Source organism: Cucurbita moschata, unplaced genomic scaffold, assembly GCF_002738365.1.
Source record: "Cucurbita moschata cultivar Rifu unplaced genomic scaffold, Cmos_1.0 Cmo_Scf00007, whole genome shotgun sequence".
Classification (NCBI taxonomy): Eukaryota; Viridiplantae; Streptophyta; class Magnoliopsida; order Cucurbitales; family Cucurbitaceae; genus Cucurbita; species Cucurbita moschata.
In genome coordinates, this window is record NW_019268523.1 from 752,244 (window position 1) to 777,759 (window position 25,516).

The window sequence follows — 25,516 nt, forward strand, 5'->3', positions numbered from 1 at the left end:
ATTCAAAACTTAAATAAACACAAAGATCAGACGGTCAAGAGTGATAGAGCCCCACACAGACGCCAATTCTGAGGAATATGGACGGTCTGATCTCGAAGATCAGACATCCTACTTGTCATATTCCAAGACCCGCACCGCTGATGGACTGTCCGAGAACCTTCTGGATCTCAAATCACATCGAACCGTACACGTGGCAGGCAAAAACACTAGTTAGTCTCCTCCTTCCATTCTATTGGGAAGGCTGTTTTTCGACGTTATCCAAAAAAAATCGGCATATTTTCTTCACGTTTCATTTACGTTTTGCACAGATTTGCATAAAACATAATACCCATTTATCCTCCCCTCTTAAATTCTGCAAATTTTTTAGTTCCTTTGAGCCAGAATCCATGGCCGTAGACACCCAACGAACCAGAGTTTACGTCATTCACAATACACAAGGAAACTAGAAAGGGGAAAAGATTGAGAATATGAGAGGCTTTTTGAAGACAAACATTGGAACGTGTCCTTATTGAAACGAATACAAATACGTCGGGAATTAGCCAATTGGATGTCATTTCCATGGCGTTTACCCAATCACCACACAGACAGTATATAAAACCTCACAGAAATTGTAAACAGCAAAGCAATCGACGCGACGGGACAGTTCAAACAAAGCACACACGCACACACCCTATGTTTCTTACATCTCTCTGGAGCTTTTTCAGATTTATTTTGTTATGATGGAAACCAGAGAGATTGGTATTTGATTAAATGGCCAAGACGAGGCCAGGCACCGATTTCCCGACCTGATTGGACAGACTACTTTCCCAAATGGAAGGGCAATGGTACAGCGACGAGGCAGAGGACGACGGTGAGTCGGTTGGATCTCCGAGACGAGTAACGGTGAGAGAGGAATTGAAATATTCACGGACCTGTGTGATTATCCCATCCGTGACAGTCCAAGCGTGGATCCAGGAGATGGAACGGCTAGGATCGCAGCCTTCGACGAGGACGGTGGGACCGAAGGATGTGATTGATTGAGGAACGAACTGAAAGGATTGGCCGTCGGATGAGGCTCCAGTGAGAAGGCGCATCAGAAATTGGTGCGATGGCGGACCGTGGAACCACCACTCGAGATCAGGGGCGAGGATTTGGTGAACGGTGTTCACGTTTCGAGAGCTCAAGGCCTCATATAGGGCAAGAACCACCCTTTGATTACTGGAATCTTCTTCCTCCAGAATTCCCTGAGAGTTAGCCAGTTCTTGCAGAAGTTTGCCTTAGCCTAAGCCTCGGACTCCCAAGATTTTGATAAACGACGGTGGAGAAGATTAACAACACAGTGTTCACAACCAGAAGAGAACCGGTGAGGCTTCCACGGGGTGGAAAGGGTATTTATAGGAACGAGCATATCTGGACAAAGAATTCTCTACATCCTCATCTATTTTGGAGATTTACACGTCGCCAATCAAAACGCATGGCGAATACATTTGTCCATTTTGGTAATTTCAGCTCAATTGAGTGGAGACGTGGCATTTTCTGATTAGTGGATATGGGTTTGCTTTATGAAGCGCGATGCAGGGAAGCGAAAATGGAGAATGGTCAAGCCAACTCCAGTTGACCAGAAAGAAAAAAAGAAAAAAGGTTTATGAGATTACCCTAAACCCTACTTTACACTATCTATTAGGAGTCACACTTTTATTTTATTAATATATTTAGCGTTTATAAAGTCATTTCAATCGTTATGAAGCTATTGACATTAAAAGTTCTAAATTTTGTGTCATTATTATTTGCATAGACTTAGAATAAATAAATAAACGAGCATTAAAAGAAAATCCAAATAGGATTGAAGTTAGGCTTGTTGTTGGGTGGGAATGGGTATAGTATGGATACCATATTCTCCCATCCATTTTTGTAATATACGTTGAAAGGGAGCATAGGATATACCCTTAGTTGTTATGGGCATATGAAACCTTCCAAAATCAATAGGTTCATAGGTTTACGGGGTTCTGTTTGATGGTGGGTCAAATTACTTATGTGAGCCCGTTCCTGATGGAGTTCCTGACACATATGTCAGCTTTTGTATAAGTTGGTGGACAACTTGATAGGATATTAGGCATTGGATTTTGTTCTTTTTTTTTAAAGATTAATTACTAATATAAAGTAGAGGGGGAGATGTATTTTTCTCATTTTTTTTAAATAAATAAAAACCATTTATTTAATTTAAAAAAAGATAAGCGATTTGAGGGGGCGGCTTCCTTTTTGACTTCTCCACAGGAAAAGGACTGTTCCAATATCTCTATTTTTTTTTTTTCATATAATTAATCTCTAACTTAATAATAATTTCCCATGTCTGTGAATTTACAATTTTTATTATTTTATAAAATAAATTTAGAAATAGAAAGAAAAAAAAAAAGAAGTAAAAATGGAGTAATTATTCAACAAACCGACCAAACTCAATAATGAAGCAGTTTGGTAAATAATGGAAGAAAAATGGAGCCTTTCATAATTAAATAAAGCCAAATGAATTATTTGTGTGAATATAAGATTGCTTTATACAGTACAGCCCATGTTCATCTGTCACTGATGGGGCCATCACGGCCGATTCTGGACCACATGATCTTCATCAGATGGATCTTAAAATTAAACCCCAACATGGTGTATATATATATATATATATATTATGTTGAGGATTATTGAGAGAGTCCCACATTGGTTAATTTAAGGAATGATCATGGGTTTATAAGTGGAGAATACTATTTCCATTGGTAACGAGGACTTTTGGAGAAGCCTAAAGCTTTGGGAAAGCCTAAGGCAAAGCCATGAGAGCTTATGACGAGAAATATAATCTCATCCTCAATCTCATTTATCCGACGGTTGAAAGTTAAGGGCGGCGAAAACTAGGTGGTCCTGAAGACAGAGTAGAAGTGAGAGAGGGAGAGAAAAAAACAAATAATGAACATTATGGTATGCGCATATCCCACACACTAGACTGTGTCATAAACCCAATTTGTGAGGAATAATGGCAGAGTTGGAATGTGAACGATCAGCAAATGGGTGATGTTACAGCTTTTACGATGGCCACTAAATCCAACTCCATTACAGACATTTCATACGACAGCTCCACCAATTATGGCCATGAAAACGACCCATCACTGACCTCGAAACTAATCTGTCGTTGGGATACAGACAACATCAACAAATCAATGGACAAACACTGTTTCCTTTCCATGCTTGCCAATGCAGATACAAATCAATGGACAAATGCACAGCAGTAACAGTGTTCATGATATTTTTCTTTTCAGAGAAAGAACAGCACTTGTAATAACTGATGATACAAACTATTTACTTCAACACAAGTGTTAGCAGAGCATATATTGTGTGATGCTGATTGCAATGAGCCAACATGAACAGTTTATAAGAAGCATATTCGATGGAGGACGGGTGTGGCTAAATTCTTTGAACAGCGTGTGGGACAGTGTTGTAAGGGCACTTCTCCGACAGCAAACACTTGGAGTAAGGACAATATCTATTAATTGAAGGTTCTCGAGTTATTTGAAGTAAATTTAAGCGGGTCTAAGCTTAAAATGACCTATGGTTGTAACATTATGAGGGGCCCGTTTGTAGACTTTTTAACTGTGTGAAATCCAATATCGTTTGGAGAGTGGAACGAAACATTCTTTATAAGAGTGTAAAAACCTCTCTTTAGTAGATGCGTTTTAAAACCTTGAGAGAAAGTCCGAAAGGAAAAACTCAAAGAAGATAATATCTCATTTTGAGATGAAGTACGTGCAGAAGTCACTGACAAGGGTATAAATTTTGCACAGTTCTTTCTAATCCTTAAATTTTGTTTGATGTTGATGTTGACAGACAAGAAGAATACGGGTTTTCAAGAAGATTTGGTTGCTATTATTACCAAATCTGCTATCTGTGAGGCTTCACCATAGCTCCTCTGGAGTCTGGTAAGCAGCTTTTTAACCGCTCAACAGTTGTTAGTTCTTTGCTTGAATTGTTTCAAACCGTGTGAGATCCTACGTCAGTTGGAGAGTGAAACAAAACATTTTTTTATAAGGGTGGGAACTTCCCTAGCAGACACGTTTTCAATTCTTGAATGGAAGCCCAGAAGGGAAAGCTCAAAGAGAACAATATTTGGTAGCGGTGGGTTTGAGCAGTTACAAATGGTATTAGAGCCAGACACCAGACGGTGTGCTAGAAAGGATGCTGGACCCTCAAGGGAGGTGGATTGTGAGATCCCACATCAGTTAGAGAGGGGAACGAAACATTGTGGGTAGGGGGTGGATTGTGAGATTCTATATCGGTAAGAGAGTGAAATGAAACATTCCTTGTAAGAGTGTGAAAACTTCTTCTTAGTAGACACGTTTTAAAACCTTGAAGGGAAGCCCAAAAGAGAAAGCCGAAAGAGTACAATATCTGCTAGCGGTGGGCTTGGGCTATTACAAATTCTATCAGAGCCAGACACCGGGCGGTGTGCCAACGAAAACGTCGAGCCCCTAAGGGAGGTGGATTGTGAGATCCCACATCGATGGGAGAAGAGATCGAAACATTCCTTATAAGGGTACAGAAACCTCTCCCTAACATACGCGTTTAAAAACTTTTAAGGGAAACCCAGGAGGAAAAGTCTAAAGAGAACAATATCTACTAACAGTGGGCTCAAAGATAGAGGACAATATCTACTAGCAATGGACTTAAGCGGTTACAGAAAAACCATGTTTCTTAGAGCAGAGCCAAACCAGAAAAAACGATGATCATAGTACACAATATGCGAAAAAGGCCAAAGTGGATATTTGAATAAAACTCAAAATTATATGAGTATGATACAAACTTCAGGCTTTCAGTAAGAGCTCTCTACGTGTAAAAGACATTCAAGAATAAGGAGGCAATTCCAATTCATTATAAACACACAAAAATAGTACAAAAAAACACTAAATCCATCCACATACCACAAATGCAAGCCTTTACCTCAACCGGGTTACGTCGCTTCTCTCCGAATCAAAGGAGGCGAAGGAGGCATCATAGTTTTATCTGCACCTTCTTCGAGTTCCTGTTTCACTGAAGTAAAAGCACTTTCTGGACTGTAATAGCCCTTTGAGATGGGAACAGGAGACCCTCCTGCAATGATCTTAGATGGGCTGGAGATGTTTGGCTGTGGAGAACCTGATATGGATGTGTTATCTTCACCATGGACCTGCTTACTCCCCCCTGCCTCTGTTTGTTTTCTGCAAAACTTCTCTTGTACTATGTCATATGAATTTCCAGTGCGTGCCTCTTGTGCCAGAGTGCACCAACAACAGAAGAGCCATAGAGTGCAGTCAGCCACAGCAGACTTGCCAAAACAAAAGCTATATGCTGGCAAATTGTATCTCTTTCTCATCTGTATCCGCCAAAAACCGCCATAGAGTAAACCAAATACACAAAGAACAATCCCGGTGACCGCCATAAGCGTCCGAACAGTTTCGTTATCAATGTTTACAGCAGCTAAGAGAAAAATCCAGAAAGGAGCCATACAGAACAGCATGAAAGTTGCTATATGGACATACATATTTCCAAAGCCTAGTCTCTCCATATTCCAACCAAATACACAAAAGCTACAGAAAAGGGAAAGGTGTGCTAGAGATATATCATCCCAAAAGTCGAGTATTCCACCACTCCACTGTGGACTCGTCTCGATAATTCTGTGTTCATCTCTTGTTGCAAGCGAATATCTTCTCTCTAGTGATTTCGACCTAGACGGTTGCTGTTGATCACCATTAACCGTCTGATTTGGAAGCTGCGCTTCCTCGTCGATTTCAGAATCATAATCCTTCCCCAAGGGGCTAATTATAGTGTAGACACCAGCGATGGCTGGTGCAGCAATTGCAACAGATATGCATATTCCTACTCCTATGGCTGGACGCTGAGATCTCCTGTAACCCAAATTCAGACCACAAAGTGCATACTGAGCAAAACAGTTCACGTTGAGGAGAATTATAACCACCAACATATGCGTCCATTCATGAGGCTTGTAAGTCCCATCCTTGCAGTAAAGCTTTCTAAGTTTAGTAACATCTTCGCGTTTCCATCGAGATAAAAGTATGAGATGGTAGATCCGTTTTGGATGTTGGTACAGACACATAAGTGTAAACAATGCATTCAGAATTTGATTATTGACTTCAAACCAAACATCTCTTACGGATTTTTTCGGCAATGCAGCGTTTAACATCCCGGTCATGACAAGGAACAGGATTGCACCAGACACAGCAACACCAATTATCCAAATGAAAAGAGCTATGTTCAATGGGTCTCTGATCCATGTCTTGCTCATGTTCAGGAGTGAATCCCAATCAATTTTCTTAGAAAGTACTTCACTTAGACGTTCTCGGAAATGATGACCACTTGAAAAACGCACAGAACGGGACATGTCGTCCTTCTCCTTGGCAATCTGCTGGAACCTAGCAGATGCTGAACCAAATTTGAAGAAACTTTTCTTAATAGGAGTCACCACAGTAATGGAGATAGGGGATCGTCTTTGTGTGACTTCCTCATGCAATAGGACTTTTTGAGATGTAGAGAAGTTGAAAGCATTTTGAGCTTCTCCTTCTTTGCTATTAGATACTTCTATTCCACCATTGCCATTTCTATCGTTGGTTGAGGCCATTGCTACAGACAGTACCAAAAAATGCTGCATCAGTTCACATATCCATCAAATGGATCGTAAGAGAAAAGCCTTTGTGTATGAACTCATTACAACCAGCAATCCATTAACCCCAAGAAACTAGAAACATGGAAGCTCAAGAAAATCCCCAAGAATAATCCAGTTTTATGATGAGAATCATCATGCCATGGTAAAGTAGAAAGAATCAATAATATAGTAAGCTGTTGTGTTGGCGAATGGTATAGACAGTCCAAACAAAAGCTAACCCAGCAAGGTAAATCAAACCAACACCATAAACAGAATGATTGAGATACCCAATTCACTAATTCCCCCAAACCATACAAGTTTACTTATACCTTACCAAAGTTCAGCATAGGGAGTTCGTTTCCAGAAGAAGTAGAACAACCCACAAACTGAATGGGAAATTTACGAGTCAGGGCCAATAAAACTTACCTAAAAACTGAAAATTAGCAGATTCCACGAGGATTCTTCCGAGAACAGAGGAGCTCAGCTATCCGATTTCAATAAAAATTATTGAAGGTTAAAGCAGAATGACCTGTTCACCACCACATACTGCAAAAAAAAAAGGCGTTGTAAGGACCCAACTTCCTCGATAAACTAAGAGTCAAGAGAGAGAAGGGCAATGGTCAAACCAGAAAGCGAGTTTCGATGATGGGTGCCGGTAGAATTTGGCCTTGGCTCCGCAACGAACGACGTCGCTACAAGCTTACAAGCGAGGCATCCATTGACCCCACTGCCTTTCAGAGGGAGGCATCTGGAAGTTGCAGCCAGAGAGCGAGTTGCCTTTTCCGGTTTTCTTTTTTTTCTTTTTCCTCTTCTGAGACCGAAACTTCCATTATTGATATACCAAACGTAGGCTGTTGGCTTTGTTTCACACTTTACAATAAATGGTTTAAATTATGGGTTTGGTGACATAAAGATGTCATTTATAATATGTATTCTTCATTATTAGTGGCTGTATTCAAATGCTGATGCTTCTCTCCCAGTGATGTAGATATCTACATATGAATCAACTCTTGATGGATGAGGGTCTCCTTTGAAGAAAGGCAAGAACTTCCAACTTTTTGTTTTTGTTTTTGTTTTTGTTTTTGCACGGTGGAGCTGGAGAAGGGAAAATGTCTACTTTATGTGATACCCAACCTTCTTATTAGGATTAAAGGAGAAAATATAATCAAAAGAAGTTTAGTAAGGGAGATTCCTCCCCACTTTAATTTTCAAAAGATTGAGATGAGAGATAAAAGAAAGAAAAAGGACATCTTCTCTCATACCTTTTATATTCTATTTCCAAGACAACAATCATAATACTACAAAAATTAAGAAAAAAAATTGATAACTCAAGTGGTTATGGTTCTTTTTTATAAACTTTTGATTTTTAAGATAGGTAAATTATGTTTGAATGGACAATAATTAACGATTTAAAAGACGACTTTCATAATAGATGCCAATCAAATCATGGTGCAACTTTAGTTAGCTCGTTGGCTTCCTTGCCCCACAACTTGTAAAGACAAATTGAATATCAACTTAGGAAGAGAGTAGGAATTTAAGACGTAAACCTTCTGTAATAAATATATGTGGGACTCCATATCGATTGGAGAGTGGAACGTACCTTTATAAGGGTATGAAAATCTCTTCAAAACAGACATGTTTTAAAATCCTAACAAAAAGTCAGGAAGAAAAAGTCTGAAGAAGACAATATCTGCAAACAGTAGAGTTGAGTAGTTGCAAATGGTATCAGAATCGGGCAAGTGGGGTTGAGTAGTTGCAAATGGTATCAGAATCGGGCAATGTGCCAATAAGGAGGCTGAGCCCCCAAAAAAATACCGGTCAAAGTAAGAAGGGAAGGAGTACAATTAACGCTGGGATTTGTCAATTATCTCAAATTGGTATTCGAGCGAAGTCAAAGGAAAGCATAGTTTCGAATAGAAAACTACACAAACTCATGCACGCAAACTGAATCTCAGGCAAACTGAGCCCGAAACAAGGTAATTTTTTAGAATCTCAGGCATTACAAATGTGGTGAAAATTTACATAAATCTCATCATATATAGTGCTGCAATCAACAAACCGTGACACAACAAAACAATTTATAATGGAGAAATTTAGGTAAGGTCATCCTCCTCCATCTCCTTGGCTTTCAGCTTTTCCTTCACTCTCAACAGCAGAGTTGTCTTCCATGGGTCCTGGTAAACCAAGCGTAATATCATAAAGGTATATTAGTAATAATAATTATCTTCATTCAATGCTTTTTCTACAAAAGTAAAGTCGTGAATGCTTATGCTAAAAGTGCAGAAACCTTAATCTATGCGACACTCATGAAGTTTTCAGCACGAGAATCGCTCGGTATTATCAATTTCTATCAACCAAATTGGATACTTCAGAGTTTATAATGCAATGTAACGTCACAAATACTCACCAGTGGGGTCATGCTATCGAACTCCTTAACCACGTCAGTAAACTTCGTAACATCTTCTTCATCAATTGCACTAGCAATATCCTGACAGATAAAGCACTTTTTCAGCTCAAGAGAGAACAATGATTGAAAATCCAAAAAAAAAAAAAAAAGTAAAAAAAAAAGTGATAGCAAAATGCAAGGAAGTATCTAATTGAAATCGTAGTAATCTGAAGACAGCCACACATAACATGCAAGAATGAAATAAAAATCCAAGTGGAAATGTCGAGGTAGCTGAACTTGCAATCAAACTAAATGAAAAGAGATGATAATTATCTGCCTCAATCATGAAATTTACGTAACAATGCATATCGATGAGAACGGAAGCAGTAAATAAAACGTCAATTGAAGATCTAAACAACTTACAGCTAAAAGTCTACATTCGCGCGTGCCAGAAAAAGTTGGATCTAAATCCTGTAAAACAATATGCAGAACACTTAAATGAGAGTTGCAATAAGGTACATATACACCATGAAGATTGAAGGCTGAGAATTGAACCTGATATTCCTCCAATGCTTTAGTGATGGCTACAATATCACCTTTGCAGAGTTGACATAAGCCAGCATTCAGAAGATGTCCTTTCACTCCATATTTTAGCAAGTTACTTTTGAGTGAATGTCGAGCAATCTCTTCATATATTTTAATTGCCTTTTCGTATCTACAGAAAATTCACAGTTGATTACCAACTACCTCACGACTAAAAGATAGAAGCCACACCATGGACACAGGGCTTCATGTGCACTATTGAAGCTTAGAATTCAAAAATAAATTTCCTTAGTATATAAATCATTTCTGTTTACATTACTGTTAGATATATTTCCCACTGAAATACAAATATTATTAAGAAAAACACTAAGGATATTGTGTAATAGTTTTTCCTTGTACATGAGTTTAACCACAAGGTATACATTAATAGCCACGTCAATTGCTTTCAAAAACATCAAAATATGATTGAGAACTTAACCAATCCATGACCACTCAGGAGTAATAATTAATAGATAGAAAGTGTACAAAAATAGTATAAGAAGAAATGCTTACTGTTCTAACTGAGCAGCAAACTGCGCCACTTTCTGCTTGCACTGGTTCGCAGATGTTGTTACTTCCTCGTTTTGGAAAAAGTCGGCAGCTTTCTCAAAGTAACCAATAGCAAGTTCAATGTTCTGGTCTGATTCATATAGTTCAGCAATTTCCTACATAACTAACGATAATTACAACCTGAACAATCCCTTACAGGCAAAGTAGAGACAGAAGCAAAAGAAAGGGGCCCTATAAAAAGAAAGCCAAAGGCACTATTGAGTAATTAGTTTCCTAAACGATTCTGCCAAGCTAAAGAGCTGAGTTTAGGTATCATAAGCATGCACCTTCAAATATCTTGCAGCCATACTGAGCCTTCCAATATCACAAAACAGATTTACTGCCTGCTCCATGCATGAAATGGCCTCTACAATACAACAAAAAAAAATTAGCTTCAACAAATTTCTAGACTTCCAACATAATGGTGAATAACATGGTTAATTATAGCAGATGATTTAAATTTTAAACAGGTTAAGCCAACACAAAAATATATCTGGATTTACATTATTGACGAGAAAATATGAGAACCTGAGAGCTATTTCTTGCGTCCTGCTGAGTTGGCAACTTATATTAACAGAGAGAACTAATATCAGGTAAAGAAAAAATTAAAATAAAATAAGACAATTTTCAAAAGATTCACTCATGAGCAAGAATATTTGGACAGAGAAATAAAACTAAAAGAAAAGCCAATTCTAACAAACCATCTAACATGTGGAGGTAGTGTTATGTTAGTTTTTCATTCTCTCCATTTGGATTTCTATTCATGCTATCAGAAATTGATTTTTCATATAAAGGAGGTCCAATTCCAACAGAACCTGAAATTCGTGTTACAGAGCATCATGAGTCATCCCAATCTCTTTTATTTGAAAAATAAGCAAACAAGTTAATGAAGAAAGCAGGGAGCATTAGAAAAACATAGAACGTAGAAGGCAAGTGGAGTTGGTCACATAGTTGAATAGTGTACGTGTTCACAAAAAAATCAAGAGTTGGGAAAACTGATCAACCCCCTTCTATGAGTAATTGAGAAGTGATTTTCGTTATTAAGTATTTGAGAACAGAAAATATTGGAATGCCATTGATAAAGTTGTGAATGTGAATGTTCAGATGAAGATGGACTGTGTAAGATGAGGAATTCTACCAGTGTAATGTCATCTAGTAGAAATATAATGAATCAACAATGTAGGCTTAATAATCCCATGACATGCTACAATCAAGATATATTATAAATTTAGACTTACCCTTTATAGATGTCTTCTTATAGGCATTGGCAGCATCCGTATAAGCTTGAGCAGCTTCATGCTTACTTTCCACCTATAAAAAAATCATTTTTAAAAATACGATAGAGAAGGTAAGATATGAGGAATAGGCATTATCACACACTTGAAGCATTTACCTTCAGATAGCAACTTGCTAATTTTATGTATGTTGACCCAGCTTTATCCCCTAAAACACCGCATGCATAGAGATTAAAGCCACATAACAGGTATCATAGTGAGAAAAGGTAAGGTAATTGTGAATGACAGCAAAATCATTAGACTACAAAATTAGGAGACCATGACTGTTTTGAAATCCTTTCTAATGCACAGGGCAAAGGGATTAATGCCGCTAAAATTGAATTAGAAGGAATCGAAGAGAGAGGAATTCAAATATATACTAAAATGAGTAGTGTTGATCAACTAGTTCAAAAAATCTTTGATGGTTCAGCAGGCTTCTACGTAGGGAACCAAAGAAATTCATGCCTGGTTTTGACAGTATTGTATAAAAGCAAATCTGAAGAGATCCCAGGGATTACGAATATATATATCCTCTAATGGGTCGACAGGCAAATCCCTTTAAATATTAAGAAAAATCCAAAAACAGAATTCAGAATATCTAATTCGTCAATGTCAATATCTCATCATCCATATGGAGACTTTAACTAACATATGAAGAACAATTTCACTTCATACTTATTCATCCATTTGGATGATATATCTTGCAACCAAACCATTTAACTTTAACTATGTCCTTCGCTCACTGGATGGCTATACCATTAATGAACTTCTGCTTATAGTTTTCAGTTTTTGTAACTCATTCCCAAACAATACTCTCCAAATTCGATATTGAGATAGCTAACACATCCAAATCTTTTTATCCAGTGTCCGTCCATCATTCCTAGACAACAGTTCATATTTTCTCACGGGAAACGCAGTTGCATCCATAAACTGACTATAAATAAATGCATTTATTGCCAAAAAAGTATCTTATTTATTCTTCAGATCATTAATCTTAACCCTCCTAGTTCAAAGCAGGTGCATACCTTGCAAGCAGAATCAACAAATAAATTCAAATTTCAGTATAAGAAATATTGTAGGTCAAATTCCAACAAAAGAATCAGTATGCAGCTCTTAAATTCCTTTTTAATTCAAGCAACAGACAATAAAGTTGAGTCCAAGTTGATGCGTTGGGGCATGAAATATTGAATCAGTCGCATCGCACAAAGATCTAGAGGACTCCAAAAGAAAAAAAAAAAAGTACTGGCAGAGAATGATTTGGCGAATTACATGATTTAGCAAGCTTGTAAGAGTTAGCAGCCTTATCGAAGAGATCAGCGGCATCTTCGTACTTGGAACCGAATAATCCCCAACCATTAAGCTTCTTCTCCGCTTTCTTCTCGAATTCCTCTCCCTTAGCAAGCTGATCGGCCATCTTTAAACAGAATCCTCGAGTTTGCTTCGAGCTTGAGGAATTAAACGAGGAGTATAAACAGGGAGAGAAATTAAGGGGAAACTAGTACGGTCAAACTATGGGCTTTGTTGGTCCAAGGAAGGTTAAAGACTTTCCATTGAGAATAGCCTTTGTCCCGTCGACCTGCCTAAGCTTGTGCGCGCCGTCAGAAACCCGCGGGTTGAAATGCCGAAACTAGCGGCCACCTGGGCTTACGATTAGTCGGTCTCCCAAAACGACATGTCGTAAATAAGCATTGGAATGATAAGGAAGCGGCGTCGTTTAAATGGATGGATTTTTTCTCCTTTTAATATTTTATTAATTTTTAAAATAAATACCGTTTTTTTTTTTTTTATGAATGAAAAATCGTCACATTAAAATAATCTAAACATAATTTGAAATATCGAGTGAAATTTCTGGATATATCCAAGTGATGAACTTGAAACCAGAAAGAACCACTAATTCGAAGGCGGCAACGGGGCTGCTTGCACAAGCTAAAGCTCCACTAGAACACGATTATGAGTTTATCCATCAATTTTGTGGTCGCACAACCCGTTCAATCCATTGTCTTTCCTTCACGAACGCCCAATGGCCAGGCTAGTCTCTCATTCCCTCAAGCAATTTCGCTTCTTCTTCTTCTTTTTCTTCCAGAATTGAGATTTATTTTGGTAATGGCTGAAAATCTTGGCAGATAAGGAATTCATCTTTAACAACAACGCATTCTGCTACCCAAAAAGCTATTACAACCTCCGGTATCAAAATTCCCAATTCGGTTTCAGTTGATAAAAGTAATTCCCGTCTTGAAATTCAGCCGCTTGTTGATCTTCTGCGTGGTTGTGTGGATGCAAGGTTTCTGAAACAAGCGAAGACTGTACATGGGTTTTTGTTAAAATCAAAATTTTCAAACCACGATTCTCTGGTTTTGCTTAATCATGTTGCTGACGCTTATTCGAAATGCTCCGATATCGATGCTGCCTGTCGCCTGTTTGATAAAATGTCCCAGAGAAACATATTTTCATGGACTGTCATAATTGCTGGATTGGCTAAGAATGGTTTGTTCCACGATGGGTTTGAGTTCTTCTGTGAAATGCAGAGTCAGGATATTTTCCCTGATCAGTTTGCTTATTCTGGTGTCTTACAGATATGCATTGGCCTGGAGTCCATTGAATTGGGCAAAATGGTTCATGCCCAGATTGTTATTAGAGGCTTTGCATCTCATACTTTTGTGTCTACTGCTCTTCTTAATATGTATGCAAAGTTACAGAAGATTGATGATTCATACGAGGTGTTTAACACCATGACTGAAGTCAATGTAGTCTCATGGAATGCCATGATCTCAGGGTTCACATCAAATGGTCTTTACTCAGATGCTTTTGATCATTTTCTCAGAATGAAAGGAGAAGGAGTAACACCCGATGCTCAAACATTTATCAGCATTGCAAAAGCTATCGGTATGTTACGAGATGTGAACAAGGCAAAAGAAATTAGCCGTTATGCTTCTGAGTTGGGTATGGACTCTAATCCTCTTGTGGGTACTGCCCTTATTGATATGCATTCTAAATGTGGATCTTTGCAAGAGGCAAGATCTATCTTTGACTCACATTTCACCAATTGTCGGGTTAATGGACCGTGGAATGCTATGATTTCGGGGTATTTACAGAGTGAGTTTAATGAAAAAGCCTTGGAATTGTTTGCCAAAATGTGTCTAAACAACGTACACTTGGACCGTTACACCTACTGTAGTGTATTTAATGCTATAGCTGCCTTGAAGTGTTTGTCGTTGGGAAAGAAGGTTCATGCCAGGGCTATAAAATCAGGATTGGAAGTGAATAATATAAGTATTTCCAATGCAGTGGCTAATGCTTATGCTAAATGTGGATCACTGGAGGATTTAAGGAAGGTCTTTTACAGTATGGAAGAAAGAGATTTAGTATCTTGGACCACCCTAGTGACTGCTTACTCTCAATGTTCTGAATGGGACAAAGCGATAGAGATCTTCTCAAATATGAGAGAAGAAGGTTTTGCACCCAATCAATTTGCCTTTTCTAGCGTGCTTATTTCATGTGCTAGCCTTTGCTTGCTCGAGTACGGTCAGCAAGTCCACGGGTTCATTGGCAAGGTTGGCTTGGATATGGACAAATGCATACAAAGTGCTCTGATTGACATGTATGCCAAATGTGGCAGTCTGGCTGAGGCGAAGAAGGTTTTCGATAAAATCTCTGATGCTGATACAATTTCATGGACCGCTATAATAGCAGGTCATGCTCAACACGGTATGGTCGATGACGCCCTTCAACTCTTTAGGAGGATGGAGCAGTTAGGTGTGGAGCCCAATGCTGTTACTTTTTTGTGTGTTCTATTTGCTTGTAGCCATGGAGGTCTGGTAGAGGAAGGCCTACAGTACTTCAAGCTAATGAAGGAAACCTATGGTTTGGTCCCAGGGATGGAGCATTATTCCTGTATTGTCGATCTCTTAAGTCGTGTGGGACGTCTAAACGATGCAATGGAATTTATAAGTAAGATGCCCATAGAGCCGAATGAAATGGTTTGGCAGACCTTGTTGGGGGCATGCAGGGTCCATGGTAATGTTGAATTGGGAGAGCTTGCTGCTCGGAAGATACGTTCTTTCAAAGCCGAAAACTCCGCCACCTATGTTCTTTTATCCAACACCTATATCGAATCAGGGAGTTACAAAGACGGACTTAGTTTGCGGCATGTGATGAAAGAGCAGGGCGTAAAAAAGGAACCAGGATGTAGTTGGATCTCTGTGAATGGTACATTACATAAATTTTATGCAGGTGATCAACAACATCCAGAAAAAGATAAAATTTATGCAAAGCTAGAAGAGTTGAGGTTGAAGGTCAATTCTTCGGATGATGTACCAGATTTGAGTTACGAGCTGTAAGACGTGGACCTCGGTTAAGTTATACGGGTACGGATGGAAGCCCCGGTCCCCTCGACCAAATCTCTATGGAGAAAAATAAACGCATCAGCCAAAGATATCAAATTAAACAGTGAAGGCAAATGAGTGCTTAAGAACTAAATTTGGGGCTAAAGTATATGGGACTTACAGATATGATTGTCTGCATTATTCATCTCCTGCAGGTTCTGAAATATGTATGATGATGTACAGCATTAGATAAGGAAGAATAAGGATTCGGATTAGGGGAATGACGAAAAGCGCCACAGACCATGCTTCGTTCTATGAAGATCTTTTACTTTTTGACAATATGATTGCTTTATTGGGTGAAGCCTTCAGAAGTTTGACCTCTTCTATAGTAATACATTGTTATGGTGTTCTAATATGGAATCATAGAGCCTTTCTGCTTATGATCTTACTGGGGTCTACCGAACTCGTCGTACTCGAAAGTAGCAAAAATTATTATTACATTACATGAATAAGTTTGGGGGAGAAATTTCTCCCTCTGATTTATTTTTGTTTTAACTCTCTAAATTTGTCTTTTATCCTTCCTTTTTTTCCTTGGAAACGTGGCCTAGTTGTTCTATTTATCATGCCAAGGATCTGTTTACTATTTCTCCCGTGAATTAGCTGAAATGAGTTCACTGTTCTATATTATTGTGATTATTGCTTTTTCCTTTTTACCGTAAGAAGAATTCGATTGTGTTTTAATTACTGTTCCAGAAGGTAAATTATGTTAGGAATCACGGATCTCCACAATGATATGATATTGGACTTTGCTTTGAGCTTCTCCAAAAGACCTCATACCAATGGAGATGTATTCTTTACTTATAAACCCACGATCATTCCCTAAATTAGCCAATGTGGGACTCCTTCCCAAGAGGCGAAGAGTGCAAAAATAGTGTTTGTTCTTAGATAATGCATTTAGTGAGTTAATGTGTGCCTATGAGAGACTATCCAAAAAAACAAAGGCTGTTATATGAAATGTGTTGTGGGTATGGCTGTGTTAGCTTGTTGTGCCATTATATGTGGTCCTTTGCTGGATTTATATGCAGGTTCCTCAACATGTGAAGAAGAAGATGGGACAAGCGACTTCCAGTGCGCATGTATGTATGTATATATGTACTGAAAATGTATGCATCTCCAAGCCTACAAACCGCCCCCGTGACCTGAAATGTTGAAATCTTTCTGTCAACATCAGTGGAGGATAACAACAATAAGGTACGTCTCCTAACTCAATGCTATGCATTTTGTTGCTACTTATACAGAGTTATTTGCTGCTTGGGCCACCCTAATTCCTGTTTCCATCTAAATAGATACATTTATTTATACATTTAGGAAGAAAAAGAAAGAAAAAAAAAGATGCTGGGTTTGAACATACAAGACAAAACTCATATAGCTGTCATATGTTCATGACGATAGCAGAGTAGCTGCTACAATTCTAAGACTGACGGCTCTTTGAGAGCGACCCTTTTCAAATCTCTCCTTTCCCACATTTTCTCCTGATATTTAATGACCCATCTGGGTTTAGAATAAGGTCATCAAATGTTCATTATGTATACCATATGATGTTCTTAGCATGCTGTGTGACCCAACCAAACTGCTGCTTGTCTTTGTTGTTTATATTATCCTTGTAGAGATTCTTACCAACCAAAGTGAACAAGAGAGGCACTTATCACTAACTTTATACTTTTATTAACTTTTGTTTCCATTGTACATTTGCATGTGAATGTACTTTCCCGAAGAGCAACTCACGTGAGCTTTTGTAGCAAGTCACAAGAATCCTATAACTTTGTTCCACAAAAACGGATAACTTTATAATTTTATATACCCACACACACACACACATAGAAATTTGAAAATTTGAAAATTTGAAAATAGAATCGGATATGGTTAAGTTATATATATCATCAACATCGAGGAGTTTATTCAGTGCGTTCCTAGTATTCAGACAAAATTACATATTTACTTTAATGTATCTTTCAGTGAGATCCTACATTGGTTGGAAAGGAGAACGAAACATTTCTTATAAGGGTGTGGAAACCTCTCTCTAGCAGACATGCTTTAAAATCGTGAGGTTGACAGTGATACGTAACGGGCCAAAACGGATAATATTTGTTAGCGGTGGCGGTGGGCTAAAGCTGTTACAGTTCCACTTGCGTCACCCACAGTCAAATACAATGTGTTCCTTTCCACGAGGGTCTCTCCCACTTTATTGCAACGGAGGAACATAGAATGTGGGGGTGGAAGAAAAGGTAAATCTAAATAATTTAATGCTAATTAAGCACGTATTTTGATAATGAAAAACTGATTAGAATGTGAGCTTAACATCGAAAGTTGAGTTGTAAAGTTGTAAAGTGTTGTATTGTTGACCTTTTCTTTGAAAGCTTTTTAAGGTTTATGTCAAGATTAGAATTAAAGGGTATCTTTTGTTTGTTTCAATCTTATATTGTGACAAATTTAGTGTCATTTTACAGTATGAACATCCTTGAATCCAGCCACCCAGTAAAGCAAAGCAGATGATGATCAAAAGGGGAGTGTCTGGGGGCGTGCATTATTGAGGGGGGCGGGGGCGAGGGGGATCGTGTCTGGGTGGACGACTGTAGAACAAAGCAGGCATGTGAAAAATCAAATCAAAGGAAAAACAAAAGAGCAGTTTTAAAAATTATAATTCCAAGCTGGGTTTGTTTTGTTGTTGAAGAAACAGTCGTGATAATAGGCGTTAGTGTTATTATCGAAACAAGTGCAGACAAAGAGCTTATCTGTGTTCATTTTGTTGCCTTCCTCTTTTTCCATAATTCATCATATATATATCGATAAGCATCCCGTCACGCTCAATCCAATCAATATCGTGGTTAAAATTGATTGAGAGAGCCTGATATGAACATCGAAACCCTCGTTTTTACGTCGTTAAATGATATATTATTTTACTTTATGGATCGAATCGGATTGTACTACAAATTTTGTAGAAGTACAGGAGGTTGGTGTGTCGTGTGTATTGTTTTGTTGTAATGATTAAAGGGCACACATGTGAATAGAGAATAGATACCTCGAAGTGTATTTATAACAACAGCCTAAGCCCACCACTGCAGATATTGTCCTCTTTGAACTTTCCTTTTCGAGCTTCCCTCAAAGTTTTTAAACCGCATTTACTACGGTTGTAAGAGCTAAAACGCGTCTACTAAGGGGTTGTAATAGCCTGAGTCTACCCTTAGTAGATATTGTCCTCTTTAGGTTTTCCCTTATGGGTTTCCCTCAAGAACTTTCCCTTTCGAACTCCTCTCAAAGTTTTTAAAACGCGTTTGCTAGGGTTGTAATAGCTTGAAGTAGATATTGTCCTTTTTGGGTTTCTCTCAAGGTTTTAAAACGCGTCTACTAAAAAAAGGTGCTTCGTTCTCCTCTCTAGTAGTATTGTTTTCTTTTCTCCTTCAAGTTCTTCTTAAGCTCCGAAACACAGATTACTTTACGTCGAAACGAACGTATGGATGACGAGATTAACGATATGAATTAGGAAGAAGATTGAAGAAGAAGGGTATGACGATCGTAAGAAGCATGAAGGCAAGGAAGAAACGCAGAAGGGAGGGGCACGTGTAGAGAGAGGAAGAAGAAATATGGAGAATTCAAAATGAAAACTCCCCCGTGAGGAGTGTTTGGAGGCATTCAAAACCCACAACTAAACATCCTTTTGGTTGCTTCTTTCGATGCCCATTTTTTTCACTCCCATCACGAGCCCCTTTTCATTTCTGCCCCCACATCTTTTATATACTCATTTTTAACATTATTGCTGGAATAATAGGAAGCTTATACGTATAATTCAAATCATGTCTTATATATATATATATATATGGTTGTAGAGGAAGCTAGCCAACACAAGTTGGTATAGATTTGAGGCCTCACCATGCCCTTATAAAAACACACACAAGAAAAAGAAACATATAACACACAAACAAAAAAGCTACAATCCATCCATGGTTTCTAGAGAGCACAACAACGCATCTCTTCATCACAACCTCCAATTACTTCGCTCTATTACCAATTCTCATGCTGTAATTTCCCTCTCTTTTTCTCTTCATTTTGTTCATCGCGTTCTTCGCGTTCTTCGTGTTCTTCGTGTTCTTCGATTCGATTCTCAATTCATTCATAAAAAGTTATGATTTTTATGTGTGTAGCAGCTCAACAAAGCCTCGATTATAGTGGATGCATCAAAATACATCGAGGAGCTTAAACAAAAAGTAGAAAGATTGAATCAAGATATCTCAACCGTTCAAACTTCAATCCATCCCATGGTATTTTCTTCAATCAACAACAACTTTTTCCCTTCAATTATTCAAGAACAACCAAAAAAAAAACATACCCATTTGTTCATTCTAGCAGGTGACAGTGGAAAGCCTAGCAAAGGGGTTTTCCATTAATGTATTTTCAGAAAAGAGCTGCCAAGGCCTGCTCGTGTCGATATTAGAAGCCTTTGAAGAGCTGGGGCTGAATGTTCTTGAAGCTAGGGTTTCCTGTACAGATAGTTTCCAATTACAAGCTATTGCAGAAGTAAGATACTACAAGCACCCATCTTTCTATAATTATGCATATAAATCATCATCATTATAAAAACATATATTTATTATTATTATTCCATGGTCAATAAAGTCAAATCAATCATTCATTTTAACAAGAATATTTACCTAAAGTAATGGAATTTTCCATCTAATCATACACTTCAATGTCGGGTTTTTTTTTTTTAATATATGATATTCAATTTAATGTGTGGATTAAAATGGGTGTTTGTAATTTTATAGATTGAGGAACAAGGGGAAGAAGCCATTGATGCTCAATCTGTGAAAGAAGCAGTAGTTCAAGCTATAAAGATCTGGAGCCAAAGCGGTGAACAAGATTAAAAACATCCTTAATTTCTCCAGCTTATTCCAATTGCGGCTGTTTTTTTTTTTTTTGGTTTTGTTCTTACCTGTCTGTGATTGTAATGCAGTAAAAAGTGATCAATGGAACAACCGATTGCTTAATCTAAAATATTGATATGAACATGGTAACTCCCACTATAAGATTCATGCGCATGGGTTGTTGAAAATCATGAAAGGTGTCATTTTTGGAGATGGAAGTACGAAAAGGAACCGTTTTTGTTATGCTTTTTGGTTTTGGGTTTGTAAAGGTGGGAGCTTTTTCATCATTATAGAACTGATATCATTTCATCATTAAAGGGTACGTAGAAATAAAGAGAGAAAGAAAGGCTTTTGAATGATGAAGAAATGGGTATGTTTCCAAGAATTGTGGGTATAATTTTATTGTTCATGTTTTTTTTTTTTTTTTTTTTACTTTGCTGGAGGATTGTTGGTCGAAGCAGAAGAAGAGACTGGTTTTTTTCATTGCCATGCTTTCTGAACATCAAAAAGGCATTTCACGTGAAATGAGTATGCATTCACGACAAATTTTCATTTTGGCTACCATTTTCTGACATCTTCTCCCTATCTCTCTCATATGATATGTTTGTCGCTCGAGTTCACGTTAGCTAGTTAAGAAACAATCCTAGGTATATAAGTAAGAAATACTATCTTCGTTGGCACGAAACTTTTTTTAGTAAATTCAAAACGAAGTTACGAAAGCTTATGTGAGATCTCATATCAGTTGGAGAGGGCAGCTAAGCATTCCTTACAATGATTTGGAAACTTCTCACTAACAGATACAAATCTTGAAGGAAAGCTCAAAAGAGAAAGTGTAAAGCCAGGGTGGTGTGGTGGCGTGCCGGACTGTTACCAATGGTATCAAAGCCAGGCACCATACAGTATACCGTCGAGGATTGGATTGTGAGATCCCATATCGGTGGGAGAGAGGAACCCATATTCCTTATAAGGGTGTGGAAAGTGTGCCATCGAAGATTGGACTGTGAGATCCCACATCGGTTGGAGAGAGGAACCCATATTCCTCATAAGGGTGTGGAAACCTCCCCTAATCGGTGTGCTAGAATGTTAGAAATGGTATCAGTGAGATCACACATCGATTCAAAAAGGGTACTCTCTTTTTTTTTTTTTTTTATAAGAGTGTGAAACTCTCTTTCTATCAAATAGGTTCTATAACACTGAGAGAAAGTCTAAAACGGGAAGCTGACAAATACCAAAGTGGACAATATCATATTCATTCTCGGGATCAAACACGACCCTTGTCGTGGTTTAAAAAAAAATGGAATTTTGATCCATAGATAGAATTTCTCTCGCGGTTATAGATGTAATGTTTAATTTGTTTTATTATATTAATAAATCAGTAACCAAGATTAATGGATTAATGAGATCATAAGTAACCCTCGTGAATGCCGTAAAGCATTGCCGGTTATTCCATCGTTAATATATAATTATTTGATAATTAAAAAGAATTAATACGAGTAATTATTTAAGTAAGGAAATTATACACAACATATGCATATGAGAGTGAGTTCATCTCCAGGAAACATGGAAATTGTTCTACTTTATACTATATATAAATTAATAGACTTTTATATGGGTAAGGAATCCCATATTGAAAAGGACAGTGGAACGTAATTAAATTATTAAGCTTCTGAACAAACCCTATTAAGCCTATAAGAATGAGATTAGGGACGGTGAACGATTTCGTGGTCGGTGCAAAATCTTGAACATTGCGTTCATCAATAATAATAACATAATTAAATCTTATACTAGGTTAGTATTTGATTATTTCATAATGACATGATTCACTGGACAAATCACTAAATTTACTTATATGGTCTGTAATCAATGTATTATTAAATGATTACAAAATTAAAAAAATAGGTTATGAGAATGATCCACACATGTGACTTTTAATTAATTATACAAAAATAAAAGGTCTTTTTTGCAATTGTCACCATACCAAGGACAGCTGTGCAAAAGCGCGTCTTATTATTATTATTAATTAGAAAATGATATTTAGAATTTATAAAAATATGAAAAGAAAAAAAAAACCCTAAATATTTGGGTCAAGAAAAAGAAACCTATTGAATTCAAGCGGAATTGGGTCTGTTTTTCTTGGCGTCCATTAATGAAGCTCTTGTAACCTGGACGGAAAGATGGGGATTCTTGAGGGCGAAGGCCTCAAATCCAGAGGAGAACACGATTTCGTCCATGTTTCTAACAATGAAATCCAAGGCGCTTTCCTTCAACGTTCTGCACGAGCAAACTTCTGCAATTTCCAGCACATCCAGAGCGTTGTCGCAGTTCATCGATCTAAACATGTACCGCTCGCAAAACTTCTGCAAATATGGAATATCGTATTTATCGGCGGCTAGAGCCAATGAATAAACGTGTTTCTCCAGTTTTTCTTCCGCCAAATCGCCACCGTAGAGGAACTCGAGGAGCGATTCCACCTCCTCGTGGCTTAACTCCGGCAGCGTAATGGCTTCTATTGGAGCCGCCTTGCAACCGTCCGATTCGAGTAAGTTTTTGAAGATTTCTGATCTTGTCGCCTGTAATTGTAGCGATTTCTTAGCGATTATTAAGAATTTGGATCGGATTGATGGATAAGAGGATTCAATTACCAGTAGGGCTCTGTGAGCGGAAACGGAACGGGACGCGGCGAAGCCGGATTTGAGTTCAATATCGGTGTGAATCCGGTGGCGGAAAGCAGCCGAAAACTCGCCGAGGTAAACGATTTTTTCTTCTAATTCTTCTTCTCTGTTCTTCAAATCTATTATCCATTTTGAAGCATTCATGAGCGTCTGCAGAAGAAGATCAAACAAACGTAAATGAAAACCATTATTATTAATTTTTGAATTCCACTTATTTTATTTTTTAAATTCGTGAGATATTTAATATTTTAAAAATTAATTTCTCTATTAAAATGAAACAACATCGGCCCATTTAACAAAAACTGGGCCTTAAAGAAAAGCCCATATATATCATACTTGTGATGAACTCAATTTAGAAACAAAGAAAAAAATTGAGAAGGGAAGAACTTGCCTTGCAGGAGGAGGCAACATTAATGGTCGCTTTATTCACTGGTTTATCAGATTGAAGCTTGTTTATGAGATTGATCAGACACTTAGCTCCGTCGTAGCACGCCCCACAAATGGTATTCCGCGGCGGCCGCAATATCACCGGCAAGGAGCTGCAGATTGAGCAGTCCATATTCCCTCTTTTCTCCTTCTTCTACAGAGAGAATTTTCCAAATCAGCAGCAACCAGAAGAGGGTTGAATTTGAAACCCAATGTCTTGGGTTTAAAGAAACAGGAATAAGGTGGTTGTCTATCTCTCTCCTTTTTTTATTTATTTATTTTATTTTATTTAGTTGGTGCTCTCAACTTAAAGGCATAAAAATAAATAAATTGTTGAACAAATGGAAATTGAGTTTGTTAAATAATTATTGAATAATGTTTGTTGGTTTATCCTGTAATTATAAAGAAGAATCTAATTTAATGATTGACTTAATTGGGTTCCATATGTTTTTTAAATTTTTAATTGAAGTGAAATGACCATCCTGCCCTTCAAACTTGTTGGGTGATTGAGTGTGCTTTAAAGAAGCGGAATAAACAAAAGGGTTGGAAATGGAAAAGGACTTTCCAACCTCACCACAGCCAATACCTTTGAGGCAAACACGTCTTTTCCTCTTTTTTAATTTTTTTTTTTATTTTCTTAACTATTTTTATATTATTTATGGTTTAAAGAATAATAAAATCTAAAATTAACATTATTATATGAAAATAAATAATGTAAGTAACTTTCTATTTTAACTAAAGCAACAAGGGATTAAAAAAATACATAATTAGTTATGTGATTTTAATTTTTGGATATGATTCTTATTATTATTATTATAATATATAACAATAAATTATAAAGCCTTTCAGATTTTAATTCATACTCTGTAATCCACGTTAATTAAAAGGATGGAATCTAATATTCTTCATTTAATTGACAATAAATGATTCATCCCTTGGAAATCCAGTCTCGGCTTATCCACTTCATTGTCCTCCCGGTACGACGGCGGATTTGTTCTCGTAGTAGTGGTAGACGGCGGCGCCGGATAGAACCGCCAACGTCAATGCCTGAGCATGCATCCTATAAAACAAACACTCGGATTAACTTTTTTATTTTAATTTATGAAAAGAAATGAGAGATTTGGGGGGGATGTTACCTAGCGTGGATTAGTCGGAGGCTTGGCTTGAGGGGAGTTGTTGATCGGGTACAGGCGAGGGATGCTCCGATCCCAGATGCCCACAGTGCTCCTGTAAGAAAAAAACAGAGAGGGATTGAATGAAAAGGAGTATTTTGGCATCCAGAATAAGGCTAAAGATGGTATTGAAGAGTTACCAATGCTGGTGAGTTTGTGTTGGGAAACCCAGGCTTGAATAGCTTCCATTGTTGTTGTTTTTGTTGTCAGTTGTGTGTGCAGGTTGCAGTGAGCAGCACTGAAGCAGGAAGAGAAGAAGATTATATTATATATATATATGAAGAGAGAGAGAGAGATTGAGGGGTGCGCCCCAGCAGCCCCTTGGTTTTACAGAGATTCCTCTGTTTTTCTTGGAAACAAGAGGCTTTACCACTCTCGTATCTCAGTCTCAGCCCTTGGATGCTCCTCCAAACCATGGTTTCTGCCAATCGAGGCTACCTTTTCTACATTTTTCTTTTTCTTTTTTAAATAAATAAATATTTTTTTAATCTCATAATCGGATAAATGCAAGGCTACAATAATTTGAAAAAAAAAAAAAAAAAATTTAAATTTTTTTATT

The 25,516-nt window shown here is 37.7% G+C and overlaps 6 protein-coding genes and 1 long non-coding RNA gene across 10 annotated transcripts; 3 read left to right on the forward strand and 4 right to left on the reverse strand.

Annotated features, from left to right (window-relative positions):
- Nucleotides 1-459: 459 nt before the first annotated feature.
- LOC111445215 (wound-induced protein 1-like) lies at nucleotides 460-1,368 on the reverse strand. The gene has a single exon (XM_023083474.1). The coding sequence runs from the start codon at nucleotides 1,071-1,073 to the stop codon at nucleotides 747-749; it is 327 nt and encodes a 108-aa protein (XP_022939242.1). The 5' UTR covers nucleotides 1,074-1,368; the 3' UTR covers nucleotides 460-746.
- A 3,389-nt stretch (nucleotides 1,369-4,757) lies between these two features.
- On the reverse strand, nucleotides 4,758-7,512 carry LOC111445206. The gene is made up of 3 exons (XM_023083462.1): nucleotides 7,282-7,512; nucleotides 7,082-7,201; nucleotides 4,758-6,633 (listed from the first exon to the last, which is right to left on the reverse strand). The coding sequence occupies exon 3, from the start codon at nucleotides 6,629-6,631 to the stop codon at nucleotides 4,967-4,969; it is 1,665 nt and encodes a 554-aa protein (XP_022939230.1). The 5' UTR covers nucleotides 6,632-6,633; nucleotides 7,082-7,201; nucleotides 7,282-7,512; the 3' UTR covers nucleotides 4,758-4,966.
- Nucleotides 7,513-8,579: 1,067 nt separating this feature from the next.
- Nucleotides 8,580-13,036, reverse strand: LOC111445208 (alpha-soluble NSF attachment protein 2-like). Its single transcript, XM_023083464.1, has 9 exons — nucleotides 12,716-13,036; nucleotides 11,566-11,615; nucleotides 11,411-11,483; nucleotides 10,460-10,539; nucleotides 10,137-10,288; nucleotides 9,597-9,756; nucleotides 9,465-9,512; nucleotides 9,063-9,143; nucleotides 8,580-8,829 (listed from the first exon to the last, which is right to left on the reverse strand). Exons 1-9 carry the CDS (start codon nucleotides 12,858-12,860, stop codon nucleotides 8,749-8,751), a joined length of 870 nt encoding a protein of 289 aa, XP_022939232.1. The 5' UTR covers nucleotides 12,861-13,036; the 3' UTR covers nucleotides 8,580-8,748.
- A 260-nt stretch (nucleotides 13,037-13,296) lies between these two features.
- On the forward strand, nucleotides 13,297-16,307 carry LOC111445205 (pentatricopeptide repeat-containing protein At3g16610-like). The gene is made up of 2 exons (XM_023083461.1): nucleotides 13,297-13,474; nucleotides 13,570-16,307. The coding sequence occupies exons 1-2, from the start codon at nucleotides 13,397-13,399 to the stop codon at nucleotides 15,781-15,783; spliced, it is 2,292 nt and encodes a 763-aa protein (XP_022939229.1). The 5' UTR covers nucleotides 13,297-13,396; the 3' UTR covers nucleotides 15,784-16,307.
- A 3,338-nt stretch (nucleotides 16,308-19,645) lies between these two features.
- LOC111445214 lies at nucleotides 19,646-20,690 on the forward strand. Of its 4 annotated transcripts, none has more exons than XM_023083469.1 (4): nucleotides 19,646-19,844; nucleotides 19,968-20,084; nucleotides 20,170-20,340; nucleotides 20,589-20,690. In XM_023083469.1, the coding sequence occupies exons 1-4, from the start codon at nucleotides 19,767-19,769 to the stop codon at nucleotides 20,685-20,687; spliced, it is 465 nt and encodes a 154-aa protein (XP_022939237.1). In that variant the 5' UTR covers nucleotides 19,646-19,766; the 3' UTR covers nucleotides 20,688-20,690. The 4 variants fall into 4 exon arrangements, with proteins under 4 accessions (XP_022939237.1, XP_022939239.1, XP_022939238.1 ...); XM_023083471.1 differs by having other exon boundaries at nucleotides 20,173-20,340; XM_023083470.1 differs by having other exon boundaries at nucleotides 19,971-20,084.
- A 2,003-nt stretch (nucleotides 20,691-22,693) lies between these two features.
- On the reverse strand, nucleotides 22,694-23,979 carry LOC111445209 (BTB/POZ domain-containing protein At3g56230). The gene is made up of 3 exons (XM_023083465.1): nucleotides 23,751-23,979; nucleotides 23,330-23,509; nucleotides 22,694-23,257 (listed from the first exon to the last, which is right to left on the reverse strand). Exons 1-3 carry the CDS (start codon nucleotides 23,916-23,918, stop codon nucleotides 22,796-22,798), a joined length of 810 nt encoding a protein of 269 aa, XP_022939233.1. The 5' UTR covers nucleotides 23,919-23,979; the 3' UTR covers nucleotides 22,694-22,795.
- Nucleotides 23,122-24,183, forward strand: LOC111445216. Its single transcript, XR_002710797.1, has 3 exons — nucleotides 23,122-23,226; nucleotides 23,333-23,434; nucleotides 23,758-24,183. It is a non-coding gene; the product is annotated as an uncharacterized LOC111445216 (long non-coding RNA).
- The last annotated feature ends 1,333 nt before the right edge of the window (nucleotides 24,184-25,516 follow it).

What these genes read in the sequence shown, in the direction of transcription:
- LOC111445208 (XM_023083464.1), bottom strand. Translation starts at nt 12,860, where the DNA reads ATGGCCGATCAGCTTGCTAAGGGAGAGGAATTCGAGAAGAAAGCGGAG. An exon ending in TAGCAAGTTGCTATCTGAAG is followed by an intron (nt 11,484 to 11,565) that starts GTAAATGCTTCA and finishes ATTTTTTTATAG; the next exon opens with GTGGAAAGTAAGCATGAAGC. An exon ending in GCGAATGTAGACTTTTAGCT is followed by an intron (nt 9,144 to 9,464) that starts GTAAGTTGTTTA and finishes TTTATCTGTCAG; the next exon opens with GATATTGCTAGTGCAATTGA.
- LOC111445205 (XM_023083461.1), top strand. Translation starts at nt 13,397, where the DNA reads ATGAGTTTATCCATCAATTTTGTGGTCGCACAACCCGTTCAATCCATT. An exon ending in CACGAACGCCCAATGGCCAG is followed by an intron (nt 13,475 to 13,569) that starts GCTAGTCTCTCA and finishes AAATCTTGGCAG; the next exon opens with ATAAGGAATTCATCTTTAAC.
- LOC111445214 (XM_023083469.1), top strand. Translation starts at nt 19,767, where the DNA reads ATGGTTTCTAGAGAGCACAACAACGCATCTCTTCATCACAACCTCCAA. An exon ending in AAACTTCAATCCATCCCATG is followed by an intron (nt 20,085 to 20,169) that starts GTATTTTCTTCA and finishes TGTTCATTCTAG; the next exon opens with CAGGTGACAGTGGAAAGCCT. An exon ending in AATTACAAGCTATTGCAGAA is followed by an intron (nt 20,341 to 20,588) that starts GTAAGATACTAC and finishes GTAATTTTATAG; the next exon opens with ATTGAGGAACAAGGGGAAGA.
- LOC111445206 (XM_023083462.1), bottom strand. Translation starts at nt 6,631, where the DNA reads ATGGCCTCAACCAACGATAGAAATGGCAATGGTGGAATAGAAGTATCT.
- LOC111445215 (XM_023083474.1), bottom strand. Translation starts at nt 1,073, where the DNA reads ATGCGCCTTCTCACTGGAGCCTCATCCGACGGCCAATCCTTTCAGTTC.
- LOC111445209 (XM_023083465.1), bottom strand. Translation starts at nt 23,918, where the DNA reads ATGGACTGCTCAATCTGCAGCTCCTTGCCGGTGATATTGCGGCCGCCG. An exon ending in ATGTTGCCTCCTCCTGCAAG is followed by an intron (nt 23,510 to 23,750) that starts GCAAGTTCTTCC and finishes CTTCTTCTGCAG; the next exon opens with ACGCTCATGAATGCTTCAAA. An exon ending in CCGCTCACAGAGCCCTACTG is followed by an intron (nt 23,258 to 23,329) that starts GTAATTGAATCC and finishes CTACAATTACAG; the next exon opens with GCGACAAGATCAGAAATCTT.